The sequence below is a fragment of the Gymnogyps californianus genome, chromosome 2, assembly GCF_018139145.2.
Source record: "Gymnogyps californianus isolate 813 chromosome 2, ASM1813914v2, whole genome shotgun sequence".
Classification (NCBI taxonomy): Eukaryota; Metazoa; Chordata; class Aves; order Accipitriformes; family Cathartidae; genus Gymnogyps; species Gymnogyps californianus.
The window spans coordinates 12,096,037-12,118,418 of record NC_059472.1 but is presented as its reverse complement, the minus strand read 5'-3'; the positions used below and the strand labels follow the sequence as shown (position 1 = coordinate 12,118,418).

Below are 22,382 nucleotides of genomic sequence, written 5' to 3'. Positions count from 1 at the left end.
GACAGCTAAGGAAAAACTATTTGTTGTATGTTTTGTTTGTATATGGTGGAATTGGAGCAATCCAATGCATGGCGCTATAACACAGCTTGTGACACACAGTACTTACTTTGGGTCTGTGATCCTCAGGATTTCTCTACAAAGCCGACCAATAAATGTTACAGATTCATCCACAGGTGTGAATTTTGGTATAGGAATATGAGTAGACTGGTACATACTTTGCCAATCTTGAATCTGAAAAATAAGTTTTAATTTGCAGTGTTACCATTGCCTGTTTTTAATGCACTTAGAAATTTTATTCCTTTTGTTTAATTTAAAAATAGTACACTGTAAAACAATATTTTAAATTACACACAGCAGAACACTATAAATACAGAACAAAGCAAAAAGAAGAGTGAGTCTTATGACAAAGAGCAAGCAGAAGGTAAGTGTGGAGGTTGAGAGAACTACCTACATCTGTGGTGAGAATTCCATCTGCTCCTTTCTGCAGTAAGACTAGCTACCATTTTGTTAGCTAAATTTAAGATCTACTCACTCCACCACTTGTGAAATATCACAAAAAGAGCTGGTAACTACTGTAATCTTTCTAAGCCTGCTTTCTGATGGCTAACAATAGATACAGAGTGGACTACTGTGATTCAGTAATTATTTCTGTTTTCTTTGAGAAAGAGAGGAAGGACATTGTTCACTGGCCAGAGATATTAAAATATTCTGCTTGGGGTACTTTGCTCTTCTTATGTACAACTAATGCAATGGGGATGCTGAAATCATTCAGAAAAAGCTGGGGGCAGATGTTTTACACAGAAGTTAGCACATTTAGTTAAGTCACAACAGTATGGACTGTGTACAATGGGGTACCTATGCTCCATCAGTCACAAGCTTTAACATTCAAATATAAAGACATTCATCAACTTTTTACTCATTGTTTTTGACTAGCACCTTTGTTCTTAAGAAGTTATTGCACTCCTGTTCCACATTGTAGTTAATAATACGAGACACTTCCTCTTGCCAAATTTTTAAACCATATATGTTGACATAATCCTGGATATATTCAAATGATCGATGGAACCCATCCATTGTAGCTGCCATCTCTTTCAGTTTGGGCATCAGTTCGCTTTGCTACAGATGGGGGGAAAAAAAAAAAAGATAAAAACAAAACTGTGAACAGGTAGAATACAAAGAAAATGTATAAGGCTTCTAAATGCCTTTACACAACAACCTCTAGAGGATTTCACTATGCTCCAGCCAGAACTGAAGAGCACTGAGAAATTTATCACAGGTGGTTTGATATCCGAAGTAATTCTGCTTACTAAATATTTTTCCTCCTGCTTTTAATGTTTATTTTAGTCTTCAGTGGTACTACTGATTGATCTGGGAGAGAGACCCAAGAATCTGGACAGGATCAAAACAAGGAGTCACACTCCTTATTCTATCATTGCCTTTCTATGTTTACCTGGCTTATACATATCATGTGTTGTCACCAGTTGTCACATACAAAGACAGAACTGTGAACTCAGAATTGATAGGACACTTGGCAATAGAATTAAAAATATGGTTTTGAATTCTATGTGCTCTTAGCAGTTTATAAACTCATTTTAACATCAAATAAGGCATTTCAAATAACCTTTAAGAAGTTCAAAAAGTGTACTTTTTTACAAAAAGAAAATCTGTACAGAAAAGTACAAATTATTTTCTAGAAGGTAGTATAATAAAAGAGGCCCCAGCAAACCCAAGATACATAAAAAAATAAAATCAAATCAAGCTGTTACATACCTTGGCTCTAGGATTAAAGATGAGTCCTCTGTGAAGAGCTAGAGCTACCCGTTTTACTAGCTCCTTCCTTATTCCATCCTCTAGTAACTGTTTTGGGTCCACCTAAGTAGAAGAAACATTTTTTCCTTAAAGTCAGAAAGGTATAAAAAAAAAATATAAAGGATTTCGTTTGTACCAAGAAAGACATTAAGTACTTATGACGGATTGGAAAGCACTGCTAACAAGTGCACTTTCCCACCAGTGCTTGTCCAAAGAATAAATATTTGAATACTTCTTCTAGATAATAAATGATTCCTTTAAGTTGAATAGCAAAGGTTTGTAGTTCCCATATTCAACCTTTGTTAATGATCCATTGAGAACGTCATACAATTTTAAGAAGCCAGTATGCATTAAGAAGTGCATATTTCTTCAAGAATACTGGGTCCTGGTCCTGAAAGAGGTATCTTAATGTAGGAAGAGCAGTCTTTGCCAATGGAAGAAACAGGTCTTCAGAAAAGCTTGCAGTCATTTCTCCAGTAGGGAAAAAAAAGAGCGGCAATTAAAGCTGATGAATTTATTTCATATTTCCATATTTTATTATCTGGGCATTGGTCAGTGGGTGGTGAGCAATTGCATTGTGCATCACTGGCTTTTTTCTCCCCCCCCCCCCCCCCCCCCCCCCCCCTTCCTTTTTTGTTATATTCCTTTTCATTACTATTATTATTATATTTCATTATTACTATTGTTAGTATTATATTTTACTTTAGTTATTAAACTGTTCTTATCTCAACCCACGAGTTTTACTTTTTTTTTCTTTCCTTTCCTCCTCCTCACCCCACTGGGAGGGGGAGGGGGAAACGGCTGCGTGGTGCTGAGTTGCTGACTGGGGTTAAACCACGACAATTTACAATGAGCACTGTGGGTTCTTAACAACCTTAAATAATACAGTTCTTATCTGAATGCCAAGTTAGGCATCACTGTTTGAAAATCTGTATGCAAAATTATTTTTTCTTGTCTTTTTATCTTTCCTCAAGGTCTTGGTTAATGTGCTGAAACACCTGTGCTAAAGTGCTAATTGCCACTGAATGACTTTTTCCTACTTGAATAATGAAACATTACCTTGATGATACCAACTAAAGTAGTTTTCATCATGAGGATACCTTCAGTGAAGATTGAAATCGCATGGGTTAGCTTGGCAACCTTTAATAGAAAGGGAAAATACAATTTATTGAAGTGATTCAATAGAGTCACATAATTATGCTAAAAAGATATACATCTTTCCTAGTGGTAGCTTCCCATTTTAGATTAATTTGCACTGATATACTTTTGATTTTACATCTTGTTCTAGAGTTACTTATAGTACAATAATAATCCTTCTTTTAATTAGATCAATATAGGTATGTTACCAGTAGGAAAGAACAGGTAACTCTCAGAGGCTTTACATAGGTTATGGGAGGAAAGACCTAGCCGGCTATATCATGTGTGTACAAAACATCACGGACAAAACTCTAAGTTGGTACCTTTGAGCAGGCTAGGGACACAGCTTGAAGTAGTTATTCCATAATAAAGCCTGCTGCCAGCAATGAGTCCACTTCAATATTTCCACTGATTTAACACAGTAGCACACTCACTTAGTTTTAAATTATTAGGTGGGCATCCTTAAGCTCAGAGTTCAGACAAGTCAGTCTTTTGCCTTTAAGATATTTACAACATAGTTCAGACTTACAATTCTGCAGAAATCGAAAGTGAAAAGCTTTTGTGTGAGATGATTAGTTTCCTCTCTACCTCCTCAAAATAAAAGAAATATTACTGAATACTGCCTCCTCCTCTATCCCTGCCCCCCTCCCCCCTCAAATAAACTGTCTTTACAAAGTTTAACGGGGGAGTCTAAACCTAGTGTTTACGTCTGAACGTCAGCTTAATCCGAGACCACAGCCTGTTTGTATGAAACTCCTAACAACTGAGCACTTTGGCAAGAACTGCTGGAAAAAGCTGGCATCTTAACGGATAATTGGAGAGCTAAAAGATATATTCTTTGAGGGAAAGAGTTACTGGTCTACTCAGGTTTTTGCTCCTCATCTTCCTCTATTAAAAATAAACCCAAATAATTTTAATGTTTGCTCACTCTTCCAGACTGATAACAGTGCAGGAAAAAAACCTACAAAAAGCCAATGAGCAATAGCAGCTTTATCTGATCAAATCAACGTGCCTCCATTCTGTCTTCACATCTGAGGGCAGAAAAAGCTTAACCCTGCTGGCTTATTCAGTCTTCAACCTTCTTCTGGAACAAGCATTCCAAACACGGAGAGCTTCATTTCAGACTCAGGTTTCCCTCCCCGCCACCTAAATAAATCCCAAATCCTTTACCCTCATTTATAAATATATTTAGTTTTCCTCCCCTTTTCTACAAGATCAAAAGTTTAAACTGTTACAAACAGAAGAGCAAAAGTTACTCATCTCTCCTCTGGAAACCTAAGGTATGCTCATGGTAACACTAGACAATTTTAATTCTTACTCAGTCAACAAATCCAACCTCACTGTTAAAGTATAACTCTGTGGAACTGTATCTATTTAAACTTAGGTTGAAGCTGGCCACCTATAAAGTATGTTTTTCCAAAATTCCCTATTTTAACTGCACCTCGTATCGTGGTCCAAGCTGAGCATAATCTCGTAGCTTGTCCTTATCAAGGCGAGTAGGCACTTCAATAATATCATGAGTCTGAAGCTTTATAATTTTGAGAAGAGATGTAAACATGCTTTCTGGAATTATCTGTAGAACCTTTGTAAATGAGAGAAGAAAGCGACACAGTCAGTATATTCTCATTTAAAAAAATAAAAATCTTCAATTAAGAAAAAGTAATTAGAGAAGACAACAATTACGCCTCTTCAAATGCCTACCTTTCTTACATAGGAAACCAACTCGCCAGAATAATACTGTGATACACTGAGAAGATCAGGACTGTTTGCTTGATTGATACGGAGAAGTGGCAAGTCAAGTGCAGAAGCAAGCTAGAAATAAAGTTAACATTTTAACTTCACATGTCTTTTTTTCTAATATAAATTACATGCTTGATCTCTCCTGCTCAGGCTCTTAACCTACAACTCAAAGCACTAGTTTCTTCCTAAAGAGCAGTGTTACAACATCAGGTTTGCCAACAGAAAAAAAACAAACCACATTGTTAAAAGTCAAAAAAGTCCAACAGTCTATAATCCTACATTCCCCTTATTAATTTTTTTTAAATCTTACCAGTTGCACGAGATATTTTTTACACTTCCCCCCGTGCTATTTCCCATTCTTATTTCTACAGAAAATATTTTCATCTCATGCCAGATCTTCATCATGACAAAGGGCATAGCCAACATAACTTTTGTAATTCCTTCACCCTCCTCTGATACACATGCAGAGGATCCCATCTATGCACCAATGTCTCCAGGAAATAAGTGTAATGAGTAGAGTCTGGATGATGAGACTTATTTGCCCAAAAGCAGCAATATAACTGGTTGCACAAAAAACCATGCATAACTTGGTTTTATTTTCTTTAAAACTAACCTTGAGTTAATTTAAGACAGTGTAAAAAATCTGGATATAGAAAATGTTGGTAAAAGGAAGTTTTGACTCTTTTGTGACTTCACAGTCTTAAGGCCTATTTAACAAATGCTTTGGTTGACCTGCAGTGTTCAAGTACATTCACTGTTGTTCATACTTACCTTTAGGAAAGTGGCTCTGAGTTTAGTTACCATAGATGGACTGACTCTTATGCTTTCCTGCATAATAGATGTAAAGCTGGGGTAGGAAACAAACAAAAAAAATCAGCTGCTTCCCCTGAAACTCTTATTTTCAACTCTTAAATCATACGTCACCAGCACCAGTGTAATCTGGAAATGGCACGGGAGATGACTAAAGAACTTTACTAAAGGACGATTTTGGTCTGAAGAGATATTGGCTAGAAAAAACCTGTAAGATAAAGGAGTAGGTGGGGCAAAAGAAGAGGGCATCAGGGAGCATTAACAGCCAAGGTAATGAAGTAGCAGCTCAGCAGAATCACACCATGGAAAAGGAGTTCTCTAACATTTGTCTTTCCTTGTTTGTTTTTTGTTGAAACAGGAATGCGAGTATTTTGGAGAACACTTAACTAGACTAAAGGCTGGAGACAGCAGCTTATCAAAACTGTTACATTTACAACAGGATAGATATTAAAAAGTTACAGTATCACTTAACTGCAGCTAACAACATGACAGCGATGACTGTTAATTCTTACTCGAGTTGATTAGGGTTAAATATACTCAACAACTCATAGAATAAGGCTTCAAGACTGTTTTTAAATTGGTAAGTTTATAGTATCAATAATATTTATGCATGTTATTTCCCACAAGTTTCGCAAATGATGACTGACTGAGAAGAAAAAGCTCCTGCTAAAATACCTGTCAATTAATTGCCAAGCATAAGAAAGATCACCAACTATCTGCATGGTGATCAAGACCTCTTCTTTAATGTTGATAGTTCGGATCATCTGATGGAGAAATTTGCGGGTGTCAGCCAGAAACTGGCAAACTTGCAGGTTAGTTTCCAGCTGGTGAAACTCTTGGACCTATATTTAAACAAACAAATAAACCCCATAAAACAACTCCTTTTTTCTGTTCATCTTTAAGGACAGCAATACAAATAGAATCAGTAAACTGACATATTTCTTCAGGATATTATTACAGTAAGACACTTAACAAATCCTGGCCTACTTTAGAGTGCATTAAATAATAAATTTCAGAAAGTTACTCGAGGAGGTGTACTGTGAAACACCACACTGAGTATTCTTTTATACCCTGGAAGTAGAAGAAATGCACACATAACAAATATGGATATTTTTATTTTGCCTTTCAAATTACCCTCTCTAGCTTCAAATGAATATATTTTCAGAATATCTAATAGAATGAGTAATGTTGCCAAATAATGTTTAATACTGAATTAATTTCTTCGAAAAACCCTACTAATCCTCAGCTGCAGGCGGCATGATTTTTCATGCTGTATCCCTTATTTTACAATCACAAGATCTGTAAGCAAGTCCTGCTGACTGTACATACAAAACTGCTAAGATCTACAGACTTAAACAGTTGTTAAAATGCAGATCTGTTTTGTAACTCATCTATTGGAAGTCAGTGCATGTGTATCAAATGCTATTTTTCAAAAGGATGAGGTCATTTATCTCAAAATTTCTTTGCCATACCTCCTCCAGTGCCTGTATTAGCTGCACAGTTTTTCTGCCTGCTGCGGTGGAATCATCATAGTTTAGAGACATTATTTGCTTGGAGATTTCTCTGAACCAAGCCTGAAGATTTTCTATGTAAGAACAAGAAAAATCTAATCAAATCTTTGCATGTATGGTAAGCAACAAAGACAGTGAACTTGCTAGTCAAAACAAAAAAAAATATTCAATGCTATACATGTAGGAGATTATTTAAAAAGTCTTCATCTTACTCTTACATTTCCAGTTTTTCAACATGTAGACTTGTAAAGAGGCAAATGCTCAGGTAAGTTTCACATACAACATTTAAAAAAAACAACTACCAACACAAATGGGCATTCTAAAATCTATACAAAGATGATAAAGCCTTTTAAATCATAAATTTGTGTTTTATGAACAGTTTTACAATGTTAATTGCCCGGGCAGTTGTAATTTCTATGTTTTAGCTACAAGTTTGCTGACATGAAAAAGATAAAGGGAAATATTTCAGTAAGGTAATTCTGCTCTTAATTGGAAGCACGTGAGAAAATTGCCTGTATTCTGAGTTTTGTTGTTTTGGATTGATCACAAATGTTGCCCTTACATTGACACTTTATGCAGTGCTCCTGATCAAATGAGAGAGTGATTCACAATTCTTATTCTTACACCAGTTCAAGGGAAAAAAACCACAAGAGATGTTTCAAAAAACAGAGCAAGAAATTTGGAAAGAAATAGAGATTCAACGCTTTGGAGAACTTTGAAAATTAGAAAGATACCACTCAGTGCAGAAGAGAAGTAGAAGAAGGTTTGAAAAAATGCTGATATGCCAGAAATCCAGGTTACAACTAGGGAAAGAATGAGAGGAGAGGTTAAACCATCCCCATTTTTAATGGGCATGATCTTCGCACTCCTTTGTACATAGAAAACAGTAACGTGAACTCCATTATACATGGAAAAGCAAACTGGCATTTCATAGTCTTACCTGGCATATCTTAATAAAGTGATAAAAAATATTTTAAAAATATGGCCATCTAAATATTAGGTACCTAAATATGGCTTATATATGGAATATATGCAAAAAACCTAAACAAGACAGCATGTAAGAGACCTCTGTGGCAGCTGAGGGACATGAAAATTTTTCTTATTATTAGTATTAGCATCATGTATTTTCTTTTGGTATCAGCTTAGAAATAAAAAACAAAATTACTTTTTGTCCCACAGTTTAGTTTTCAATCATTACCATTCTTCTCCACTCTAGTAAGAGGTTTAACTCCTGAGAAGACATCAGCAAGTTCAGTCATCCTTTCAGATCCCTCTTTTTTATAGTTCTCCCATTTCGTTTGTTTTTCTGACAGCATCTGCTTGAACATCTATTGAAAAACGAAGCATTTGCTTTACAAAACTGGCAAGAAGCCGTATTACAACAGATGAAATAAAATACTGAAAACAGATGACTTACAGTGATTACTACATAACTTCAAGATCTTGCCAGAATATTAAATACAAAATTAAAAACATTAAGAAATACAGCCAGTGTGATGGACATACAGTGATAGAAATTAACTATATTTTAAAAAACAGTATGATGCAGATATTATTGATTTTTAGTCACTTATAAAAATATCCAGTAACTCTCTTTTTAGCTTAGCGATCCTAGAAGACTCTGGTCTAATGTTGACTTATACTTCACGTAGTCATCTTAGCCTACGCAGAGAAATCCAATTCAAAAAAGCATGTATGTGATGTTAAACATACTCTTATATAGTCTACCGGTTTAGCACCAGAGCATTAATGGGGAATCTTTTAGAAATGGCAGAACTTCATACACAGGTGTAAGAGTTTTCTTAGCAGCTTATCCTGAACGTACATCGGCTTTAATCTCTGTTTAAAAGAAAGCCTAAAGAAGAGAAGTATGGCAGGATAAAAAACTTACGCAGCTTCCTCAACAGATTTTATTATGCCTGTTATCAGGATGTCCATGCAAAATTCTGAGTAAATATAAACACGTCGGGTAAGAATGAAAACTGCCAATTATTGAGAAGACTGCAAAAGTCACTTCCAAGCAATAGTAGTTTGTAATCTTCTATAGAAAACTCACAATTAACAAATCAAAATAATCGTTCTTTATGTAAGTGGACTGTGCAGTAAATGTACCACTACTATTCAAGTCTTCAGCTCTGTTCTGCCGTTCAGGGGAAAACGCTGAAGAAGGCAGCAGCACATTACCTCTTTCAAAATGAATTCAAATTGAGCTGTATCCAGAAGAAGCTGGAAAAGGATCCTAGGATTGTACCTTGAGTCTGTTAGAATTTGATCCTTTATCTGGCGGAGACGTTTATTATTTGGATCACAAGCTGAAAATGGAAAGACAACATTTCTCCACTTTTACAGAATTTGGCCAAGCTTTTCAATCTTTGTAAATAGACTCTTTTTTTAACAGCTTGAAAGCAAAAACATTTTGCTCTGATATGTAAGTTCCCACTTGTTCTCAATTTACAAGGGTCTCACCACCCTTGTACAAACTTTCCTTAGAATAGGAAATAATTAAGGTATCTGTGGTGCTTCAGCCTTCTTAAAACTCTTCTGCTGGCTTCTGCAAACTAAATGTGAATTTAGTACACCTGACTGAGAAGCCCAGAGATCAACATTTCTGAAACCATTACAGAAAACGCATGGAGGTGTAACAGAAGCCCGCTCTCCTACCAAGAAGCCCCAAAGACAACACAAACATTTAACCAAGAGAATGTCTAAATAGGTGAGTTTACAGAGGCAAACTCATGTCAGAAACATTATTCATCAGTTTCAGTTGAATTTCAGTTCAACAGAATAAAACTGTGTGTTTTAAACTACTAATTACTAAGATATTAAAAAACGGGCTACCGCTTTCCTTTTGGTGCTAGGTAAAACTTTCAGAACGATGCTTTAAGCGATAAGGCAGAAAAAAGATGAAGTTCTCAGACTTCTTCTGCAGAGTATTATTCAACAGGATTGTGACTTCTCATACTACTTTTTATATCTGTGCCTAGCTCGCAAGAATTAAAGAAATGGACGTGTGCTGTTTCAGCCGAAGACTTTAGGAGACTGTTAGAAGAACAGCTCAACAATCTACTCAAAACAGTAGATGAAACTCTGCTGACTTCAACAGCAGCACACACTGAACTTCCCTCAGGACATAACATGAAGCACCAGTATAGCAGGATTGACAGCTCTGTAACGACAGTCTAGCACAAAGTCTTACCTGTGTCTGCAGTGTGAAGCATCAGCCAGCGGATTGCTACATTGCAGTCTCGCAGGCAATTCAGCAGCTTGGGAATATTGTCCAGCACCAGCTCTTCCCTTAGACAGCCCTCTTTGAGAAACTGCTGCACCTGAGTGTGCACTCGCTCAGTGACTGCAGCGTATCTGCTTGCCTTAGAATATACAAAGCTTGCATCAATATAATCCTTACCTCAAATGGAATACATCATGTACAATGCGACTATGGCTTCCCAAGAACTTAAAGGGTACACAGATCAAAAAAGTGCTATAAAAATTATCATCAATACAAGTAGGCAATATCATACACTGCAACTGCATGACAAAGGATGCATGCTAAATTTTAAAGCAAAGAGCCTACACAGGAATCATAATGTTTCAAAAATGCAGAGTTGTACACTTCCTATATTCACTTATGTACTCTCTAGAAATCATTCCTAAAAAATGGTACTAATATTTTATTGCCTAATGAGAAAGAACAACAACGACAATCTATTCCAGAATGGAAATACTTGTTATGAATTAAATGTCAGTTCTACTTAGTGAACTTCTTCCCTAAAGACTAAGGAAAAATGTCTGCTCATATTCCCTAAGTTTACTAAACAATACATAATATGGTTCTCCTGATTACACACTTCTGTGTGTTCTTTCCTGAACACTGGGATCAGATTCTAAGGAGGCATTTAGCTATCATCAGTCAACTGATTTGTTGATTGGGCAAACGATCAACCAACCCAATATTACTCACCGTGTTTTAGGCATGGAAGAAATGATTTCACATAAAAAGAACTAACTGCATTGCATCATACAACATTCTGGTATCATTCTTTTAAATCAGATGATTTTTCGAGATTATTGTTTATTTAATTTGGGAGGCCCCATTTAAAACTGAGTGCCACATTGTCAGCCTAAATGTGTAACTTCTAAAACCGTTATCTATGAAAGACCAAGCACTATACTGAGCTTAAGACATCCCAATACTGAACAACATGGCAATGAGTGCTAGCATCTATTCAGTCAAGTCACAACCCTGAAACTTTTAGGGGAAACAAACACTGCAAGAGGAAGTGAAACAAGCAGTGCTGTGAAGACCAGATTTTGAAGCTTTGAAGTATTTTTAACTCAAAGTTATGTACAGAGTTATGTACTCAAAGTATTGTACTTCGATGTAATATAAATAATTGTATGCAAGGAAAAAAGACCAATGCATTATTGATGTCCTATAATATACTTGAGATGCACACACAGCTTGAATCTTGCTCAAAATACTTAACTGGCTTATGTACCTGCTCTTTGACATTTGAAAGATCCAGCGTGTAGTTGAGGGCAGTTTTAGCAGCTTTGTAGGGTTCCCATGCCTCTGCTAGATTTACAGTGATTCCCATGTAAATGCTAATAACCTAAGATTGGAAGCAGAAAACAAGAAGTTGCATTTATATTTTTATTAAGAAAAATACATACTTTTCATTTAGCAATATGAGTAGAAAGCGATATGCTGTGGATATAAATATGAGACAACTAAACTTTTTTGGTAGCTGTACTTTTTGCTCTACCACCTTTGGAAATCAAGGAGTAAGAAGACTTTTATTTCAAAGGCACATAGTTAACTAGGGGCTTAGTTCTGAAAACAAGCTGACAGTTCTTTCAGTCACTGTGTATGATCCTTGTCCTCTATTTTTTTCCCTCCATGAACTTATGACTTCTTTTTCGTTTCCATGATGCTATGCAGGAGACTGACAAAAGCAACTCGGCAAATGACTATGATAGGGGAGAAAAAAAATCTGAATTAATCCTACTCTAAGAATGCCCAAAGGACAAAACTTAAATGTAATGTCTTCTATGGTGATCACAAACAGAAGGAAACTATGATTCCACACTGTGATTTTTAAGGAGCAAAGAGGAACTGACTTCAGACCTCTAGCCCAAGTTTGAGTGTGATTACAAATACAGCATTGTGGTTGACTTACAAGTGTTTGTAAGATACTTGATTAAAAATGGAAGCCTTGGGTTACTGACAGATGAAGGATATACAGAGCTGTGGCATTATGAGCTTTGTCATACTATTGCTCCAATATTCCTCCATCGAGGAGTGATCACATCTAGGGGGACACTGTCAGCCTTTGAGCTCTTCTGACAGCGTCAAAAAGGAAGCCAGTAAAGGCAAATGGGACACTGGTCTGCTGATATGAGGATCCCTCTCATATTGTTGAAGTGAAGCTCATTATTTCCTGTAGATGACAGTTCCTCAAAAGGCTGCACTTCAACTGCTAACAATCATTTGAAATCACCCTAAGAGTCAAGTGCTCTGTACGATGCAGCTAACTCATCCATACCTGCTCACAAGAAGATAGGTGTTGTCTTAAAATAACAGTTTGCACTATGAAGTCAAGTGAATAAAAACGCTGGCATAATAAAAAATTCACAATGTCAAGTTCTCATTTCTAAAGGAAGCTTGCAGTTTTTTAGAAACTAATAGATTCTAATGTCTATTAAAATAGCCAGCTATTACAGTTTCTTCCCTCCTTTCTTCACTGTTCCACTTACAGTACAGAAGAATACAATTTGAAACCAATAGAGATACACAAATTAATTTATAGTTTCTTTGTTAAGTCTGAGTCCCTGTGATAGAGACTACCTGGGGCCTCTATTGTTAGATGCCAGCCTATTTCAGCAGCATTTTTTGCAGACTAGGGCTTCTGGATGGAAATCCTAAATCTCAATACTGAGACACATAGTAATTCGCTTTTGATCACTGCATCTGAAAAGGTCTATAGAATTGCACAGAGTGACAGGTTTTGCTTCTAAGTTATTTGAACAATGGCATGGAATGAATCCTTAAACAAGTCTTCAAATAACATCAGTGTTGGGGGGATTTGTTGGAGAGCAAGCCTGTCATCCAGAGCGTCCTTGACAAGCTGGTAGAATTCACCAGCAGAAACCACATGAAGTTCAATAACGATAAATACAAAGTCCCGTACTTGGGACAAAACCGAACCCTTGGAACAGCACAATCCAGGAACTGACTGCCTATGTAACAGTTCTGCAGAAAAGGACCTAAGAGTCCTGGTGGACAAACTGAACATGAATCAGACATGCAGCCTTATGACAACAAAGAGTAATCATACACTAGGCTATGTCAGCCAGACTGTAGCCAGCAGGTTGAGGGAAGTGATTATTTCCATCTAGTCAGCGCTCATGAGGTCCCATTTAGAGTAATGTGTCTAGATTTGGGCTCCTCAGTACGAGACAGACATGGACAAACTGGAATGAATCGAACAGAATGCCACTAAGACACTTACGGGGACCCACTATGAAAGCAGAAGCCGAGGGAGTTGGGTTTGCTTAAGCTGGAAGAAAAAAGACTAAGGGATCTGACTGCGGTCTTCCACTACCTAAAGGGAAGTTATGAATAAGACAGAGCCAGACCCGTCTCAGAGGTACACAGTGAAAAGACAAGAGGCAACAGTCACAAGCTACAACAAGGGAAATTCCAGTTGTACAGAAGGAAGAAATTCTTCACCACGAGAGTAATTAAGCACAGCCACAGGTACCTACAGAGGCTGTAGATCTTCATTTTAGATATTTTCAAAACAACTAGACAAGGCCCAAGCAACCTTATTTAACTCTGAAGCTAGCCTTGCTTTGGGGAAAAGGCTGGACTAGAAGATGCCTTTATTACCTTCCAGCCTACATTTTTCTATGATTCACTTTACCACGATGGTATCAGAGTGGTTGATTTAAGCATTTTAGACAATAACTGATATTTTCAAAGGATAGCTTTCCACACTTATCCAGAAGGTTTGACTCAGACCACTTCATTCTGAACAAAGTAAAATTTCCCCAGAGAAGAATCTATTTCAGTTTTAGGACATTATTACTTTCTATAACGTATGCTGTAAAAAGAAGGTAAATTGTTCCTATAACATTAAATCCAAGGAACAGTTTTAAAACACAATTATTTTTTACCCAATTATCTGGAAAGTATTTATCCACTATCTCTCTCATTTTTGCTTGTTGAGTGTGAAGAATAGAAGGGTCAAAATACAGTATCACGTAGAGCATAGCAGCCTGAGTAGCCAGGGCAGTGCTGCGGTGTTCTGGTAATGGATATGCCGAAACCTAGGAGAAGGGAACAAACCAAAACTGAACATAATATAATGCAACATAAACCACTTGCAAACATTATGAGGCACATTAACGAGTACAGTATATAGATACTAGGAGGCAAGGAGGGTATGTGGGTAAGCTGGACATGCTTACACACGCGGTGTATTTACCAGATATATTTTACAGAATATAAAAGTTGACTGTGTAGATGCCTGCTAACTTTAACAGGATATACTAAGATATTACTATGCTGTAAATGAGTCAAACCAGGACAGGAGGGATGAACCAAAGAGCTTAATATGAGTTGGAAGGAGCAGAGTTAGAAATAAGTATTTTATAATAACTGGGTATGTTTAGTTCATCTCAGAAACAAGTATTCATTTAACTGAAGTAATATACAATTAGGATGCAGATAATTTAATTATTCACCAACTCCATGTACCAGCAAGATCAAAAAGATTCACATTATGACCTGAATTTTCATTAAAAAAAATACATAGGATAATATATTAAAAGACCTTCATGCTAACAAAAAAAGTTGGCATCAAAATCATATTCAACAAGACATAATGATTTGTCATTAGGAAAACAGTTCTCTGCTTTTATTCAGTAACATACTATTTTTCTTTAATTTTGTTTGGTTATTTTATTAGGTTAAGTGTTCAGACTAGTAAGAAAAATCAGGAGGCTTCTGCCTGCTGCCATCAAGAATAAGCTGCAAGTATCAAAGAAAATAACACCTCAGACATAACATAATTTAGTAAAACAGGCTGTATTCAGTTTGGGTTGAGCTGGAGATTTCTACCCTACTTTTTGTACTACATTTGGAAAAAGTACATAGATTATAATCACGCTTTGTATAGAAATATTAATGGTTTTCATTATCAACTGTAAGCACTACAAAATAAAAGTCACAAATTATAATATTATTTTAATGCAAAGGCAATAAACCAACAATATTATATTAAAAAAAGAGGAAAAGTAATTTTGATACAAATTATCAGCTGATTTAAGTAAGATTTCTAGGTTAAGTACTTTTTAAGAGCATAGTCTCACAAACACTTCACAGTTTCCTACAGAGACATACATTATGTCATAAAATGGGCTCTCTTCACAACTTGCCAAGTTTTTTTTTTCCCTAGAACTCTGCACATCTTAAAAAATTCTTACAGTACAGTACCTGAAATGCATTTTTTCCCCTTTGAAGGTTAGTATGTCTGTCAATAGTATGAAAGCGTTTTCAATAAGGTCTCTACTTTTACATTATTACTCCTGCCTAAAGACTTAAGCCTTTGTTTATGTCTTACAATCATTTATTAATCTTCAAATGCTGGTTTTCTGGCATCTATAAACTGCTTCATTTTTCCAGGATTCACTAAAAGTGTGCCAATAATTACAGAAATAAGATCGCTTGTCCATGCTAAAGACTGAAACCTGCTCAAAAGCAAACGCTTTGTTAAAGATTTCTCAAAGGAGTCACATTAAAAGAGACTGTAAATATAGTAGCCATTACTCATACTTTGCTTCAATTTTTGTTTTCTTTTATTAATACAATTGTCATAGTTAAGAACTGCAATATTAGTGTTCCTTTTGAAACATACTGTCTACTAAGGGATGACGAATCTCTTTGCAGTAACTAAAAGAATGGGACTCTCTGAAGGAATTAGAGTTATTAAGAGTGGCCAATCATTTATGATTTAAAGACATTAAATACAAAAGTTTTTTTTTTACTGTGAGATTGGCCAAACACCAGAGCAGGTTGCCCAGAGACGTTCTGCAGTTTGTGCCTCTGGAGATACTCAAACCCCAACTGGATGCAGTCCTGGGCAATCTGCTCTAGCTGACCCTGCCTGAGCCAGGGGGTTGGACTTCGTGATCTCAAGAGGTCGCTTCCAGCCTCCACGATTCTGTGATTTATTTTTTTCTGGGCTTCATGGTTGAGTAACTAACCTGAGAAACTATTTTATATTCAGTTTTAGATCCCTCTTTTATCTCACAGTAACTTACCTGGTTATAAATGTCATCTGACCGTAAGCGGCCAATAACCATGCTAATGAATGTTTCACTTATGGGTACCCTGCTGAAGTAACTCTCGGGGTAGTTTGGAGGTCTTTTAGCTCCAGGTTGGCTCGAGTATCCAGTGCTTCGAAGCAATTTACAGATATCATCTAAATTGGAATCAGCAGAGGATCGGGCTGCACTGTTTTATGAAAGAAAGGAACAAAAATTGAGCTGTATGACCTAACCATTTCCTCTTCTCCCCTTGCTTTTAACCATGCCTTTCCTCCAAGAAAACGATCAGATACTAAGATCTGGGAGATTTTTGGTTGTTTACTCCATGAATATAATGTTCACCAGACTATAGGAGGACACTGATAAATGTCGATACTGGAATCCCAGATAAGCACAGAAAGCACAAACAGAAAAATGAACTTTATTCAGGAACAGAAACAAGTAGCTTTATATTCAGAGGAGGAGTTTTGTTCTGTTTTTTTTTTTCTTTTTCTTTTTTCCTCCCCATTTCTGAATTTCCCTTGTTGAACCACTTCCACATTCCAGAGTTAAGGAATCCTCTCTCATTAGGCATAAACATAGTCAAAGCAGCATAGAAACAGGATATCTCCTTTTTTATATGTATGAAAGGATTTGCACTGATACCCTTTGAGACCCTAACTGTCATACAATGATGCCGTCAACATACCGTGGAATACATTTGTCACCTAGATACTCAGGACTTTTCACCAAGATTTGCTCACACATTTGGGAACCTGTGATACTTTCATAGCTGGCACTTGCAACGTTAAAGCTTTAGCTGAAAGCTTATTTGTCAGTGGACTTCAAATTTCTATTGTGACAGCATGAAAAATCTGTTGCTCCAGTTTTGCAGCTATACATGGAAAACCAGCTAATGCAAGGAGTTCTATTAACATGTAGAGAGCTCTGCAGAATTACCAGAGTCTATCTGCATGGTCAGACAGTCAAGAAGTTGCTGATACTTCCATTTATCTTAATTCAATAACCTATTTAACTGAATATACTGCATGTTACATCCTTTCAGCCGTGAGTGCTTCTGAAAATCAATATACATTACCTGTATCTGTAGTAGGAAACCAACATTCTTTCTCTAACTTCTCCTTCAATCTTCTGGTCAATGACCAGTAGCATGACTCCATATAAATAGAGTGCTTCACACTGTTTAGAAAAAGGAAGAACAAAGGGAAGAAGCCACATAAATACAATTTCGTAGTAACAGGTAAAGACAAACATGTACTGGCAAACTAACCCAACGTCAACTACGTAGTCAATACAATATGAAAAATGGCAGGCTGTACATTTTTGGTCTTTGTCCTCCTAAAAGTGAGTCATAGCTTTTCCATGCATTCAGTAAATTTAAATCTTTGTCTAGTTTGGCACTAAACTAGCTGGTTCATTTTCTACTATTACAGAACTGTTCAATACTTACTAGAAGCTGTTTTCCATCTTCATTAAGGAGGACTGTTTCTAGTGTTTGCTGAATGTAAATTCCTTCATTGAGGTCATCTAAATATCTAGGGATCATAACAAAGAGTTGGTCATTGACTATTTTGCTCTCAAATCGTATGTCCTCAGAACTCAATTGGCCAATTTTCTCAGAAAGTCAACAGACATATCAGAACATTTCCCTAGTACAAGCAGCATGGAGTTTTTCAGAGAAAGAAGACGACATGCTCTACTATGAAATGAGAGGCTAGAACTCCTAGCTAGAGCCAACCAGTTGGCAAAAGCCTCCTGCCATATCCTGATGGTGTATGTGAAAGGCACTAGAGGATACTCTGTAACTTACAGCTAACATCCTCTTAATCTTCTTATGGATGGATAACAGCCCGAGAAGAGAGTACTGAGAAGGCTTCTACTCCAGAATTTAGTAAAACTGTCATTTTCAGGTTACCTCAAAAATATCTCCTGGAAATACCATAAATTTATCTCATATGCAATTTGGAAGGTAGAGCTAGAAATAGAGTATGTTCATCTCAATTAACAGAAGATTTCTTCCTATTAAAGGATTTTCCAGTAACACTACTTACTAATAAGTGATGTTAAACATTTAATCTTTTAATTAATCTTTTCATATAAGATCAATAACAAAAACAATTCTTATGCTTAAGATTCTCTGGAACTTTTTCTTAGAGTATTTCATGAACCTTTCATATTGTTTTTTACAGGCAAGAGTAGCAAACTGGAGAATATGGCAACTCCACTGAAAAATTAAGTTCAGGAAAATAATGTCAATGAAAGTTAAAGAAAAAAACCCTATCTGATATTCTGTTTTGCAAGACCACAAAAAACTTAGTTTAATAATATGGAGTCTCCTTTTATTAAAAAAGTCTTCAAGACAACCTCCAAGATAAAGAAGAAGAACTAGCACTAGCTAACAATTGAGGATATGAGGTAGAGAGGTTAAATGTTTTCAAGTCACACATTAAGCTGGTAAGCAACAGTAGGAGTAAAAGTTAGTGTTCACTCCAGCAATCCAGGTTTCCAGGTGCACATGAATATGCTTCAATAGCGAGTGTATTGGGTCTGTAAGGAAAAAAGCTTCTCATCATTAAGACTAAACAGTACTCTAGTCTTTAAGAAAGGCCACATGTATTTAAGATACCATACCTGTTTAAATCTACAATGTATTTATGTACACTCTGAAAAGCTAGATAAAATCTTGTCAAAATTTCAATGTTGTTTTCACGAAATTCTTCATCTAAATCCAGTAACTCAGGTTTGGCTTCCAGTTTGCCTTCACATGTCTCAGGCCCCTAAGAAAAGAAATATTGTCTCTAAAGATGAATTTGACTTTGACGTCTATTTTACTTCTCTTCAGTACGACACAGAACATGTACAACCACCACTGTGCGCCCAACACCAGAATTGACATTTCTTACTAAAACAAGGATCTGTAGTTTTCCAAGCTACTTTACGATTGAACATTGATTCCACAAAGATGAGTTTTACACTTTGTTACTATGTGCAATGATTTTAAATATGATTTATCCTATGTAACCAATGGAAAAGAATAGTTAATGCTTTGGTAAAGCCCCAATGCATCTGAAGCCACTGTGTGCTTTTTGTAGTGCTAACTATCTCCCTGCTGGAATTTTTTCCTTTACATGTTTGATCTGATTGATTTCTCAGATAGAAATCATAACACTGAGGCCTCACAAAGTTAATACCTTCTCATACATTTAAACTGCTTGAAAATATTAGATATGGTTTTTTGGGTTTTTTGCAGACTCTGGATCTAGCTCAGCGCTAGTCCCCCAAATGAATGGAGAAACTATGTCATTAACAACCATGGAGGAAAAAGGGCTGGGATGAAGAGCCTGACTTGCTTAAAGCAAAGGTACAAACTTTTCTAACCATTAACCACTGTCAAAATTTCTCATAACCACCATTTGGTCTTACCATCACCATCTAAATGAAAATACCATTAATGTTTAATTGAAAATATTATTAACATTTAATTGAAAATACTGTTAACGTCATTCCACAGACACTTATGACAGCATGAGATTATGACTTAAAAGGATTTAGTCATGAACTCCGTAAAAATAGCTTAAAATAGAGTTAAATATCAAGCTTAATATCCAGCTGACAATTTTTGTATGGTTTTAAAAATGCTCTTCTGCTTCTCTTTTTGTGCAAAATATCTACATAAAACAAAGGATAAAAGCAGGCCCCCACTGCCTATGAAGTTCAAATGCACAAAGTAAACAGCCTGAATTTTCAAAATCTCAAATCTCTTCTCATTAGGTAATTCTAACAATATAGAAATGGTGCACTCGCAGTGAAAATACCTGTAAATTCACTAATCTCTGCTTTATATCTTTTATTGATTTCAGTGTGGTTACTCTGAAAAGCAGCAGCACTGTTGTGCTTCCTTAACATTCAAAAAATCTTACAATTTCAAGGATAATTGTATTTCTCACCAATTATACCTATCTCCTTTCAAATTTTCAAGTAATTTGTGTAAAAAAAGACTTCTAACAAGCACTTAGATCTAAAGTTATCTGGGAAATCATTTGGACCCAGGGTTTTCAGTGTCCAGGGCTCACAGTTAGTGCTTGAAATTCACAACTCTTACTAAAAAAAAAAAACCCCACCCCCCCTTGCTTTACTATTAACACTTCTTATATTGTACAAACCAGGTAAAGTCAGATTAGATAGTCTTTGTAGTTCCTTCTTAATCATGCTGGAGAATGACAGAGGGAAATAGGTACTGCAAGAAGCTTAATGTTGTGAGGGAAATAAGGGCTTCTCATGGACACCGCTCTTTGATTTGTTTATGCGCATGTGACAAGTCCAGTGAATGAACAATCACAGTACTGTCAAATAGGAAAGCAGTTTTCATGGCTGCAAAGAATAAGCTAGATAACCAAAGGAAGATGGGCATACTGCCCACAGTACTGCTCCAAAAGAAAACAAACAACTGCACAGGCTCAGAACCTGCAGGTGAAAGTATAATTTAATGTTCCTGCAGGAAATAAAAAAACCCAAAAAACCAAAAAACAAAAACCCAGAATCCAATACTCAAGTTTTATATAATCAGTATCCATCAACGTTCACAGGCCAGATGACCCATCAAACATTTTGAAAGGTGTAGCTGGGACTGCTCTTGAATGCACATAAAACTGTCACCCCCTTCTGGCCCTGATACTCTCAGTGCAGGTACCAGTTATACTCTGCCTAGGAGTCTAAGCACAGAACCTTCCCTAGACTGTTTCTGCTCACTGAAATGAGTAAGATGATGCCGAGTATGATCAGAAGTATATAAAAGACAAGACAGCCCAGCAGCGGAACGTTAGCATGCAAGCATACCCCAATTGCTATCTCAGTTTGGCAAATTTTTGGTAAAAACTAAGCAAGTAAGAAGTCACGATAGTCAATTCTGAAGAATGCTAGTAATAAACACAATAGTCAGGAATGGCTGTTTCATAACCTGAAGCATCCTCATGCAGGACAGCAATGCTTTAAGAAGTTTAACAATAAAAGAAAAGGATTTACCTTAAAATAACTGAAATCAAATATGATATCCCCATACTTCTGTTGATCAGCCTTGTCCTTTAGCCTGAAAACACCAGGAATAAATTCGGAAAGTCTCAGAAGTTCTGCAATGATGGCATTTCCACAGGAGACAATCCGAAGAATTGCCTGACCACAGAGGTTGTTTTCAGCTAGAAAATCAACCATTGTGGAGCTGGATGTGACAGAGCAGCAGAAGTCCCGCAGTCAGATTCTGATCGTTAGTCTTTAGGTTATTTGAAGAAAGTCTGCTGAGAAAACTAGCTGCGCCATTAATAACCTGTAAAAACAAAGCCGCACACATTCAGAGTGGTTCGTATTCATATTTTTTCATAGTTTAATCTATGTGGATTTTTAAGCATACTCTCAAATCTTTCAATTTATGACATCTAAATTATCCACAGCTTTGTAAAATGAAAAAAAACCCACTGAATTAATCTTCAGCACATACACTGTTTGACTCAGTCACCTGTGTGACCAGGCAAGGAAAGCATGACCTTTTGTACCAGAAAAGTTGAAGAGAACTACTGAAGAATGGAACAATGGCAAATACTAAAGCAATTGAGACCACGCAAGGAGATGGCAGAAAGGAAAACAAAAACATGTTACAAGATGTGTTTATAATAGCCACTTTAAAAATACAACCAAAGTGATTGTAATAGGCTTTAGCTACAAGGAAAACTTTTAAAGCAAATGGAAACAATACAGCTCTGTTCCTTTATCTGTTGCTGAAGGGTTAGCTTCTGTGCTGTGCTTGCATTTCCCAGTCACAGTTTTATTTATTGACATGTTTCCTGCAACATGCGGAGCACAGCACTGCTAAAAAATAAGCTTTTACATTTAGCAACATTTATGGGAAGTTATGAGTTGACTTTTCACCAATAACCTTCCAAACCACCGACATAAATTCAAGATGACAGTGCCTCTTCTGCCCCAAAATGAGAACCAGGAGTCTGGCTTTCCTGTTAGGCGAGGTGCAGGGCATTAGTGCCGCAGCAAGCT

The 22,382-nt window shown here is 36.5% G+C and overlaps 1 protein-coding gene across 2 annotated transcripts in view; it reads right to left on the bottom strand.

Moving 5' to 3' along the window:
* Window positions 1-22,382, bottom strand: part of WASHC5 (WASH complex subunit 5) — a 28,850-nt gene that overhangs the window by 6,064 nt on the left and 404 nt on the right. For both annotated transcript variants that reach the window (XM_050891974.1, XM_050891975.1), the window contains exons 2-20: window positions 21,363-21,660; window positions 18,972-19,117; window positions 17,791-17,875; window positions 17,419-17,519; window positions 16,335-16,527; window positions 14,187-14,339; window positions 11,507-11,620; window positions 10,204-10,375; window positions 9,192-9,319; window positions 8,206-8,335; window positions 6,969-7,081; window positions 6,172-6,338; window positions 5,458-5,533; window positions 4,648-4,758; window positions 4,388-4,528; window positions 2,869-2,949; window positions 1,771-1,872; window positions 937-1,116; window positions 107-231 (exon numbers count right to left, since the gene is read on the bottom strand). In XM_050891974.1, coding sequence (XP_050747931.1) covers window positions 107-231; window positions 937-1,116; window positions 1,771-1,872; window positions 2,869-2,949; window positions 4,388-4,528; window positions 4,648-4,758; window positions 5,458-5,533; window positions 6,172-6,338; window positions 6,969-7,081; window positions 8,206-8,335; window positions 9,192-9,319; window positions 10,204-10,375; window positions 11,507-11,620; window positions 14,187-14,339; window positions 16,335-16,527; window positions 17,419-17,519; window positions 17,791-17,875; window positions 18,972-19,117; window positions 21,363-21,548 — 2,504 coding nt within the window. In that variant the 5' untranslated portion in view covers window positions 21,549-21,660. The remainder of the gene's footprint in view (window positions 1-106; window positions 232-936; window positions 1,117-1,770; window positions 1,873-2,868; window positions 2,950-4,387; window positions 4,529-4,647; window positions 4,759-5,457; window positions 5,534-6,171; window positions 6,339-6,968; window positions 7,082-8,205; window positions 8,336-9,191; window positions 9,320-10,203; window positions 10,376-11,506; window positions 11,621-14,186; window positions 14,340-16,334; window positions 16,528-17,418; window positions 17,520-17,790; window positions 17,876-18,971; window positions 19,118-21,362; window positions 21,661-22,382) is intronic.